The sequence below is a fragment of the Anolis sagrei genome, chromosome 3, assembly GCF_037176765.1.
Source record: "Anolis sagrei isolate rAnoSag1 chromosome 3, rAnoSag1.mat, whole genome shotgun sequence".
In the NCBI taxonomy this organism is placed as follows: domain Eukaryota; kingdom Metazoa; phylum Chordata; class Lepidosauria; order Squamata; family Dactyloidae; genus Anolis; species Anolis sagrei.
The window spans coordinates 88,431,895-88,443,963 of record NC_090023.1 but is presented as its reverse complement, the minus strand read 5'-3'; the positions used below and the strand labels follow the sequence as shown (position 1 = coordinate 88,443,963).

General features: G+C 37.4%; 1 protein-coding gene across 2 annotated transcripts in view; it reads right to left on the bottom strand.

The window, feature by feature from the left end:
* Positions 1-3,525: 3,525 nt before the first annotated feature.
* Positions 3,526-12,069, bottom strand: part of RPS6KA3 (ribosomal protein S6 kinase A3) — a 53,577-nt gene continuing 45,033 nt past the window's right edge. For both annotated transcript variants that reach the window (XM_060770091.2, XM_060770092.2), the window contains exons 20-22: positions 11,609-11,726; positions 10,773-10,913; positions 3,526-8,824 (exon numbers count right to left, since the gene is read on the bottom strand). In XM_060770091.2, coding sequence (XP_060626074.1) covers positions 8,702-8,824; positions 10,773-10,913; positions 11,609-11,726 — 382 coding nt within the window. In that variant the 3' untranslated portion in view covers positions 3,526-8,701. The remainder of the gene's footprint in view (positions 8,825-10,772; positions 10,914-11,608; positions 11,727-12,069) is intronic.

Here is a 12,069-nt window from a genome sequence, read left to right as displayed (position 1 = left end):
ATTCTGTCGTTCGTGGTATTCAACATGCTCTTTGATTGTAGGTGAACTATATATCTCAGTAACTACAATGCCCAAATGTCAAGGTCTATTTCCCCCAAACTCCATCTGTGTGCATATTTGGGCACATGGAATATTCGTGCCAAGTTTGGTCCAGATCCATCATTGTTTGAGTCCACAGTGCTCTCTGGAAGTAGGTGAACTACAACTCCCAAAGTCGAGGTCAATGCCCACCAAACCCTTCTAGGGTTTTCTGTTGGTCAATCTGCCAAGATTGGTTCAATTCCATCATTGGTGGAGTTCAAAATGCTCTTTCATTGTAGGTGAACTATAAATCCCAACAACTACAACTCCCAAATAACAAACTCAATTTTATTGAGTGAAGGACATACATTGGGTTGTTAGGTGTATGCTGTCCAAATTTGATGTCAATTCCTCCAGTGGTTTTTGAGTTCTGTTTAATCCCACAAACGAACGTTACATTTGTATTTATTTACTAGCCGTCCCCTGCCACGCGTTGCTGTGGCCCACTCTGGTGGTCATGGGGGTTCTGTGTGGGAGGTTTGGCCCAGTTCTATGTTGGTCGGGTTCAGAATGTTCCATGATTGTAGGTGAACTACAAATCCCAGCAACTACAAATCCCAAATGTGAAGATTCTATTTTCCCCAAACTCCACTAGTGTTCACATTTGGGCATGTTGAGTATTCGTGTAGTTTGGTCCAGATCCATCATTGTTTGTGTCCACAGTGCTCTCTGGATGGAGGTGAACTACAACTCCAAAACCAAAGGTCACTGCCCACCAAACCCTTCCAGTGTTTTCTGTTGGTCATGGGAGAACTGTGTGCCAAGTTTGGTTCAATTCCATCGTTGGTGGGGTTCAGAATGCTCTTTGATTGTAGGTGAATTATAATTCCCAGCAACTACAACTCCCAAATGACAAAAGCAATTTTTTTGAGTGAAGGACATACATTGGGTTGTTAGGTGTCTTGTGTCCAAATTTGGTGTCAATTTATCCAGTGGTTTTTGAGTTCTATTAATCCCACAAACAAACATTACATTTTTATTTATATAAGATTTATGTATTTATTTACTGCATTTGTATACCGTCTTTCTCAGCCAAAGGCAACTCAAGGCGGTTCACAATAGGCAGCAATCCGATGCCATAACAAATAACAGGGTACAATTAGAAACAATTGTAAAACAATTATAAAAACAATTCAACATGTAATATAAAAGAAACAATAATATCTATAAAAACAAATCCTCAGTGTCTCCTTACTGAAATTGTCCAATTGCATCATCAGTCATTCCATGTTCCATTTTCGTCTAATTATGCTCCAGTATTAAAACCCTCCTCGAAAAGCCAGGTCTTAACCATCTTGCGGGACCCCTCTGAAACCTCCTCACAATAAACTGAAAAATGACTTGAAAGCATACAAGAACAGCCTTCAAGATGTTTCACGTGCCAGTCCCAGCATTCCTCATCACTGGTAGTGCTAGGTCTGCTTGGACCTGTAGCAGCAAATAGTTATCTCAAGAGGCCCAACTGATTAATCAAAGGCAAAGACCTGTGAAGTGTTCATTTAATTTTTTGTGATGTAAGCAGCCTATAGCTTGGGGATTCTTTGTAGCTATTGTTACAACTGTCAGCAGTAATTATTTGGCCCATGTACTATTACATGTGTTGCTTTGAGTCTCTCAATAAAGTGGGATATAAATGTATATAATAATTATTATAAGTATATATGAGAAGTCATAGATCATAATATATGGTATGGGGGAAGGAGAACATTCCATGAAATTGGAATACACTGGGAAATTGGGATATTTTCCAGGATTTACCAGCTGCCCAAATACTACATAGAGACTTTAGGGTTAACATCTGGTTAGTTTTTTGACATCAGTTTCTATTGCTGTTGCTTGGTGATGCACAGAAGACACTTGAATCAGCCAGTCCCACTTGTACATTCAACCTTTGCTCAACTTGCCTGATAACATTTACAAGAGAACTTGTGTTTGGTGGATCCAGGGAGAAATGACTACAGCCTTGAAGGAGTCTGTAGTGTTCCTCTCCTGAAAAAAAACTTTCTATATCCAAAGGTGCATGAGAACTACTACCCCAATAATTAGTGTCCTCTTTTTGGGCAAGGTACCTCAATGTGTGGCAGATGAGCAATTTAGACATTCTTGGAGGAACACATTATCTGGACTCATTCTGGCCTGGTTTGAGTATGATGCTAAACAACCTTTGTTGCCCTGACTGAGATTCTTCTCAGGATAAAAGTCAGTGCAGTATTGCCCTAAAGATCTATAGGTTTTGATACAACTGGATGTCTTTGTTTGGTGTGGTGGGTTGGCGAAGAAGAAACACAGAAAACAGTAGGCATGGCAAGTATTTGCACACAACAGAGCCCAGGAAGCATCCAAGAGGGACCACTGCAGTAGGTAGTGGAATTCCTTTAAGTGTTACTTTTAACTTAGAACCCAGAACTAAAACAAAACACCAGACTAAATGTCTCTGTACCCTGCCCCAATATAAATTCTATCCAGTTCCCTAAACAGGGAATGATGGTGGCACTACTGATGCTAGTTGAGAAAGTTCTTATCACCAAGATGAGTGCACCAATAGCTAGGATTGTACTGTGACATGGGGAAGAAGGTGAGGGCCTGCTTCTCTGAGAAAATGTACCACTCCCCTTGAAATGTTCCTTCAGTCCTCAAATTCTAGCATTTAAGAAATGCAGCTTGGGAATAACAAAAATAAAAATAAAAATGATAAAATCCCATAAAACACCAACACTAACAACTTCATGAACTTTCTAAAATATTGTGCATGGAAGCAATTTACTTTCAAATTGAATTGTGTTAATTTGGTTAATATTTTTGTCACTACCCATGAAAACTTTTGCCCACAGAAATCTTTGTATTTCTTTGATGACTGATGTTCAAATGCCTTTTACCAAATTCCTTTCTGTCTCTTCTGAAAGCTGTCTTGCTATATCCCAGTCTGCTGGTCATCCCCACTGTTACCTATCACTTATCTAGTTGTTGAGTAAGGTCACCTGTGCTTCCATCAAAACTGGTGCCAGCTCTGAAACCGGAACAGGGTTAACATGTTTTTCTAAGTGCTTCCCCTCTTTAAAGGACACTTTTGATATCAATATTGCATTGGAACAAAAGTAACACTTTGGTGGCATCAGGCCATCATTTAGCTAATCAATAAACTCTGATGCATGCATGTGTGCAGTTGTATTATTAATAAACAACCATCGTCTAAAATGTTGTACTTTTATGCTTCTAAACTAAGTGCATTTGAGTTTCCTCTTATCCCACTGATTATATTCCAACCCACCCTATTCACCCAAGGGTACAAGTTATCTGCTAATCAAGGTGACACTTCATGCTAATAGTCTATGTCAGCTCCTGGCAAACAGGTTAATTTTAATGGTGCCACTAATGAGGGATTGTTGCAAAAAGACTAACACAGAAATGTCATATTGTCATTAAGAACATAGTCACACACACTCATATTTTTAAAAGTTTACTTGCTGTATAAATTCGGCTTCTTTTGAAGACTACAAAACCTGCCTTTTGACAAGGATACAAGCAATAGTAATTTTTCCAGGCTCTTCTGTGGTTATGTCTGGAATAATTCTGATTACACATATACAGTATTCTGGGAAACATACATAGCTTTCAGTAAAACAGTACATTGTCGCCTCTGGAGGCCTCGCTCATTCACAGGTTTGCCATAAGTCAAAGTCGACTTGATGACAAAGAACACAACCAACATTTCAGTTCCATGATGCTAATACAAGCACCTGTTAGATGCTATTGGATTTTTTGCTCTGAAGATATAGCAGTCAAATTCCTGACACTGTATCTCAGATTTGCATGCCATGCTGAAGAAGTCATTATAAAGAATAATTGTAAAGAAGTGTAGAAAAATATTTTGATATTTTAAAAAAATCTCTTTACGTAGATTCCCTCCCCACCCCTTCACTAGAACTGTAAAATAATTACATCCCTCATGAGTGCACTTTCCCTTTGATTAGGTCAGACACATCAACATAAAGCTAACATACACTTTCATGAGTTAAAAGCTATTCATTACTGCTTATTTAGGATTTACATGCTTTAAATCTACCTTTTCATTACCAGAAAAGCAGTGCTTTGATTGATCTACAACATTTACAGTAACAAACAAAAAAAACCCAAAATATGTTGATTTTCTTATACCCCGATTTTGTTATTTAAAAATCCGTTTTAAGCATTGTATGTGTTTACTCTTTACTAGGCTGCTAATCTAACAAGGGCAAGAATAGAAAATCTGTTTTCTCCTGGCCTGATATTGAAACCATGAGTGATCATTTATTATATTCTGTTTAGCTATCTAACTTAAAGTTTCAGGAATTAAGGGAGAGTATCGAATCTCTTCTTAGTATCTTTTTTCTGTTTTAAAAACCATGATTGAATCAGCAATCCAAAGGAGAGATGCAGCAAAGTGATAGCAGTGTAGCCTGGAAATTTCAAAACCATGTTCTTTTTCAATTCAGTTGTATTTTCTAATGCTTTCTCATATAGTCCTTAATTTGTAAATGTTTAAGTAAGTTGACCAAAGGAATGCTACCCCTCTATTCTGCCTTTGTCAGACCACACCTGGAATACTGTGTCCAATTCTGGACACCACAATTTCAGGGAGATGTTGACAATCTGGAATGTGTCCAGAGGAGGGCAACTAAAATAATCAAGCACTTGGAAAACAAGCCCTATGAGGAGTGACTTAAAGAGCTGGGCATGTTTAGCCTGCAAAAAAGAAGGCTGAGAGGAAATATGACCATGTATATGTGGGGGGATGTCATAGGGAGGAGGGAGCAAGCCTTTTTTCTTCTGCGCTGGAGATTAGGGTGTGGGACAATGGCTTCAAACTACAGGAAAGGAGATTCCACTTAAACATCAGGAAGAACTTTCTGACTGTGAGAGCTGTTCATCAGTGGAACTCCGTGTGGTGAGGCTCCTTCTTTGGAGGCTTTTAAACAGAGGCTGGATGGCCATCTGTTGGGGGTGCTTTGAATGCGATTTTCCAGCTTCTTGGCAGGGGGTTGGACTGGATGGCCCATGAGGTCTTTTCCAACTACAATGTTATGATTCTATGAATGGGAGACAACGGGACTGACACGTTTAAGAGAAAGTGTAAACTTTGTCTAATGTTATACTTAAATAGCATTCTGAGTGTGTTGTGCTCACACTGGGATGTAAAATGAGTCCAAGAGATTTAAAAATGTTTTACTTTGTTGTTTTGTTGAAAATGAGATTTCTTGATCACTGCTGGTAATGTTAAGAATCAAAAGCCAACATCTAATGAACACTGAAAATTGTATCAATTCTCTGTTAAAACATGATCACATTGTAAATAAAAGATGGAATTCTTAAGTTTGAATATGTATTTTTTTAAGGAAGTCAAGATTATTGCTACAGAACTTTGACCAAAAAGCTAAATTGTAAAGAAGGGATTACATAAAGGAAAAAATCCTCATGTCTGTGTAAGAAAAAGACAATTGGTAAGATAACTAGAGACAGAATTCACATTATTTTCTTGGGTCACATGGCAATGTTCAACAGCATAATCTGGTTGCATGTTTAATCGAAGGGATTTACAGTAGGATTTATTACTGTATTCATTATGGATTGCTGCCCAGAACATGTATTTCAGATTTCAGCCTGGGTAACACTGAATTAGAAGCAGTTTGAAACAAAGCCCAAGTAAACAGTTTATGAATATATATGCCTGAATTTAACTGTGCAACATTATTTTGCAAACGGAACATTTTAAAAGTGATAATTTAAATGCCAGACTTCTTTTCTGAGAGAAGCTGAATGCAAAATGAGAAGCCTCTGTCTACAAAAACAAAATTATGATTATAGTGAGACATCAGAGCAAAGTGCGAAAGAACTAGCACCTTTAAAACATCTGATAAAATGCCTCCATGATAAAGCAGTTCCTGAAAAAAGCTCTTCCTTCACACTAGGCTAAATTTGTTTAGCTAGAATCTGGAAACTGATGGTCAGAACCATAGATTACTGATGTTGCTGCATTTTCCTAAGCTTTTTCTCAAATTAACTTATTGTCACCTAAACTTTACCAATGAGCAAACAATAGCCTATATTTTTCTTTCTCTAAGAAGAATTTTAAAGACATTGCAATTTTTTCTATTAATTGTCTTGAGTGTTTCACATTATCCTTACCCATTTTAAAAACATGATAGCCACATTCCAATGAAAACCAGTCCATCCATGATAACATCAAAATAAACCTAATTTTACAGGAAATCATATACTGTTCTCGTGTTCTTTTTGCTGCTTTAAGTTATATGCTTCATTCTATTTGAATATGCTCAGCTCTTTAAAATCTGAAAACACTCCAGAATGTGTATGTAATTATCCTCTGCATCATGTGAACTTCAGAGGCATTACTTTGATGATAAACCAGTAGTTAAGGAATACTCTAATAAATTATACATATTCCCAGCTGCAGAGCTAAAATATTAATCTGTTGAAAAATTGGGTTGAGGAAGAAAAATAATCTATAGACCAAACCAAGAAAAATCAACTGTGAAAATCTACATTATTCATTCTTTGCAAGGAACACTCCAAATCATATAAAAGAGGAATAAAGAGTATCAGGTATACAGACAATGAAGTAATATCACATCACTATAAAGTGGTCAGAGAAATCATCATCATCATCATGAGTAAAAACTTTCTTTTTTTTTTTCACAGGAGTGAGGTCATGGTTTAGAGAACACCAGTTTTGGATTTATCACTGCAACAAAGTTTGTATGCAAAAATAAATCTGAAAGATTTTTCAAGCATAAAAGAAGAAAACTGGATTCCAGAACAACTAATCAACAGAAGGTATTACTTAAAGGCCCCTGGGTGTCTAACATAGTGGCTTCTAGCAGAATTACGAGCAAAAGAATAAATGCAAGCTATTCTGATGCTGACAGAAAAAAGTATATTGATTTTTAAACGACCAGTTATAAATAAATGCTGTGATAACCCGACAGAATAAAGCCAAAAATGGCATCTGTGTATAAGGCATAAGCATGAGGTAAAGTGATGGAAAGTACTACAAAAGCAAAAGGAAGACTAACTGTGAGACTCAATGCTGAGAGGAAAGGCAAGCCTATTACTACCTATTTTGCTTCCGTTTTCCATCTTAACTTTTCACACTAAACTGAAAGGAAATTATTGACAACATACAAGACAGAGAAATATTATTACATAAAAATAATTTCTTTGGCAGAACACTGGGATAATCCATCAAAATCATATTGTTCTTCACAACATTTTATTCTTCATAATGCAACTTCAGTATTTCCCTAAAAAACAAGCACCCCGGTCAAGTCAAAATGATAACAAGTTGGACAAAATGGAAGCAAGGCTCAGAAATAGGTTCTACTGTGTTCAACAGGGGGGTTTCCTCTAGTTAGTATGTATGTTGGATTGCTTAGAGTGTTATTATATTCCATAAATACAAATGGTGCTAGTCTACAGAGCAGCAATGCTAATAAAAAAGCCCAGTCTTGACAGCAGAATCACCATCAATAGACTGAAGACACTGGGCACATCCCATTCACCTCACATCTCATTTGGTTTCTGATTTGGTTTTGAAATTAGCCAAAGCATCCAAAATGCAACACACTTGCCACTGACGTCTTCCTGAATCCAAGACATCTTTCTAATTAGCTATTACTGGACAAAACTCTGCTTTAGCTTTGAAGTCAGCATTTCCCATGCTATTGTTGAGTAGGAATTTCCCTTGCACTTAAAGCAGCAACATTAAAAGAATTATCAGTTATAACTAAAAGCAACTGAAATGAAATGATTTTTTTGCCAAGGTTTCCAATGTCTAAAAGAAAATATCCACAGTGGAAAAATACAATTAGCTGTTGTTGTTTTTTTGCTTTAATACAGAGCTGGTTGCATGAGTGACAGTGAGAAACTTATCACGCCATTAAATGCCACAACAGCTCTAGTTTCCCATTACTTCTAACCAAGTGTCTGTGGAAAGACACAGGCAAAGAAAAACATTCACAGAATTACATTCAATAGCTGTTTAACAGTCAAGCTGTTTTAGAGATGTCCAAACATTCTGATTAACCATTTTAATCAGATTTAATTCCCAAAATGTATTAGTCTAAATAGAAGGCATTTCAAAGGAAACAGTGCAAAAATGTACTGTTATGAAAAGTTTACAAAAACATATAAAATGCTGGATGGCACAAATTATACAGTGCTAATATAAACATATCGTTTAAGCTAAGTGCTTAACATAAACTGTCCATCCACACATGTAATGAAGAGTATTTTGAAGGGAGAAGAAACATTGCCTATAAAAATAATGTTATTGGTGCCAAGTGCTTTATTCAGTGTATTTAATGTGACAGAAGAGAGATGTTCAGAATTCTACTTCGTCTTCATGAACAGTTCATTTTCCATTGATTCGACATTATATTCCATCTGGAGGGCAATGTTTTTCATCAAGAGTTTAAAAAGGGGAAAATAGATGAAAGCAGGAGCAGCAGCATAACAGGTACCAGCGGGAACAGTGTGCTTGCAGGTACTTCGGATATGTGCTACCTGTTGCCATGATTTGTGCTATCATCTTATTATGGTACCACATTTTTCAGATGAGGTCACTTCACAGAGCAGTTGAGGTAATTTTTTTGACGCCTCTTCGTTGAGCGAGGGTAGAACGGCCGACTGGCTCTAAAACCGGAGACTGATTGCGGTTCAATGCTGAGTATGTAGCAGCCATGGCACCCTAAAAATAAAAGGATTAAAATTGTGAGGTCATTAAAATCCTGATTGATTCAGTATTAGTTTCATTTTAAACAAGCAATTGTTTTTGATAATGTGGGATTTTGCCGCAGTTGGTCACATAAATACTAACAGCATGCCTAGTTACAGGAAAATATACAAGTGAGCATATTACACCCATATTAAAATCATTCCACTGGCTGCTAATTAGCTTCTGGGCAAAGTACAAAGTGTTGGATTTGCCCTACATGGTTTGGATCCAGGTTACCTACAGGATTGCCTTCTCCCATACAATCTGCCCCTTAGGACACTGAAGTCCTCTGGGAGGTGGCTATTCCAGGCTGCCAGAACCCGACTGGCAACCATCACCCAGAGGGCCTTTTTCATCAGCCGTCCCAAGACAGCCAGAAGAAATGTGACAGCTAGATTAGCTGTCGTATTTAAGACACAACTGAAGACCTATCTCTTCTGGCAGACCTATCCAGTTGGTTTTTATGATGGCTTTTAATCACATTGTATGTTTATTGTGTTTCAACCTTTGTCTTGGGTATTTTAAAATATGTTTAATATGCTTTTATAGTTACATTTTGACTATTTTTAATGTGATTTTATAGATGTATTTGTTGTGCCCCATCTTGAGACAAAAGGAGAGGCGCATGCTTAACAAATAAAAATGTATGATGATGATGCCTACTCTGCAGCCCTTCTATAATTTTTATTCTGGGAAATTGGTTTTCCTAGTCCTCGAGATTAAAGTACACATTTAGAGAACTGCTTAAAATTGCGGAGGATCCAATAGTGGATATCCTCTCAGGGAACAGAAGAATTCAGTGAAACAGAGAAGGCGGACTATTCTTCCCATCACCAATACTCCTCCCTCACCGCACCTCTGAAGTTGTTTTGGGAAAAGCATGATGCACCGCAGAATGGAGGGGGAAAGATGTGACATTATGAAAATGGGAAGCTGGATTTATCCTGGTGGAAGGATGGGAAGGCAGATCCAACAGGTTTCCTTGCTTCTCTGCCCTTCCCCACTTTCATGAGCCCTACTGAGTTGACTTAATGCACCATGTTTTAAGTCATACTTAAAAGTAAGTTTGAAAATTCTGATTTGTGCTTACTAAAGATATTGTAAGCTCAGACATATGAAACAGAGCAAGAAAAGAATGCCTTTGCCAAAGTATATCCTAATTGTATTCTTAGCCTGCTGGACCAAAATTAGTAACAACAAAAACAACAACAAACAAACAAAACAAAAAGAAAGAAAGAAAAGCAAAATAAAGGCAGTTCAGCTTTTTATACAGCTATTAAAACCTCTTGCATTTCTGAACCGTTTAACTATAAATATTTTCCATGTTAAATGAAGAAATCAGCACAGAATGAAGATTATCCTAAGAGGAGGGGCTTAAGGAGCTAGGTATGTTTAGCCTGAAGAAGAGAAGGCTGAAAGGAGAAATGATAGCCATGTCTAAATATGTGAGAGGAAGCCACAGGGAGAAGGGAGCAAGCTTGTTTTCTGCTTCCCTGGAGACTAGGACGCGGAACAATGGCTTCAAACTACAAGAAAGGGGATTCCATCTGAACATGAGGAAGAACTTCCCGACTGTGAGAGCCATTCAGCAGTGGAACTCTCTCTCTCTCCGGAGTGTGGTGGAGGCTCCTTCTTTGGAGGCTTTTAAATAGAGGCTGGATAGCCATCTGTCAGGGGTGATTTGAATGCAATATTCCTGCTTCTTGGCAGGGAGTTGGACTGGATGGCCCATGAGGTCTCTTCCAACTCTTTGATTCTAAGATTATCCTAAGAAAATCTAACCGATATAAATAAGAAAATGGTAGTACACAGTGGACTGTGAGGGGAGGGGAAATGAGCAGGCAAACAATTATGGAGCAAAAGTGTAGTCAGTACAAGATGCTCTAGAAAACAAAAGGGACATGCAGTTTGTTTTATTTACCTTCACAAGGTGTGGAGCATCTTGCCTATTTAGTTGAAATTGAGGCAATTGGTCACAATGAACAATCCATGGATGTCTTAGGACTTGTGCAGCAGTCAATCTCTGATGAGGATCGACGTGAAGCATTTTCGAAACCAAGTCCTATAGACAATTTAAATGGAACAAACAAAGTTTAGGAGTTACAACATGTAACAAGTATGAAATTCTAAATCTCGAGAAAGTCATTCTTACATACAGATAATAGAAAATATTGCAAGTTATTCCTATTTCTAGATGTCTCCTCTGTATTACAGGAATGAAAGTCAGTTAGCAAGAAAGTGGAACAGTGATGAAATAATAGCAATGGAATGCCTCTAGGTCCTATTATAATTGCAAGGCATTGTTTTAAGAAGAGGTGGAGAAAGTGGGGCTTATGGGGTGTATGCAATACTACACTCTCTTTGCTATTGCCTTCCAATCCCCCAATCATTCCCAAATTTTAATATGGCTTTAACTCAAAAAATCCCTCCAAAAGCAACAGTGGACCCCATACCCAAGAAGTGATCCAGAATATGATTAAATAGCACAAAAAACCCTTGGGACACAAACACACAAATTAAAGGCTGTGTTAAATACTTCCTGTTTCATACTTATTTAATAATATGGCAATCAATAATTATCTGGAGACCCAACTAGCCAAACAAGGGTGGATATTTTGTAGTTCCATAGATATTGTACTGTTCCTACCAACTCTAAGTTACACAGTACTACATGTGGAGACTAAGAAGTCTGCCATCCCTGGATTAAATCATTTTTTACTGTATTTTATACAAAAATCACTTAATGTATATACCTACCTTAGCAGTATCAGAAACAGAATTCCAGTATCCACCAGTAAGAGAGAACTTGCCACTACCTATTCGTGCCAAAATTTCTTCAGGAGTATCATCAGGACCATTTGCAAATGGAGTGTAGCTAATTTAAACATAAAAATATAGTATTATTTCAGATTCCTTGATGCATTTCAATTAACACAGGGTAGCACTAAAATTGTAAACAACAGGAATATGTAATAGATAATATGAAAGCAGTCTAGAATAGTTCTAGCGATTAGGAAACAAAGCTAGATGCAGGTTATGCAGGAGTGCTGACATTGGTATAGGTTGAACATCTGAAATGCTCCAAAATCTTTGGCTATAAGCCACTCACTTCTGCATTTCAGGCATTAGTGGCTGTAGCTCCCCAGTTCATTTATTCACAAGGCAGAAGCAGGTAATATCCACAGTGATCTCCAGTAAAAAACAACAACAAAAAAACC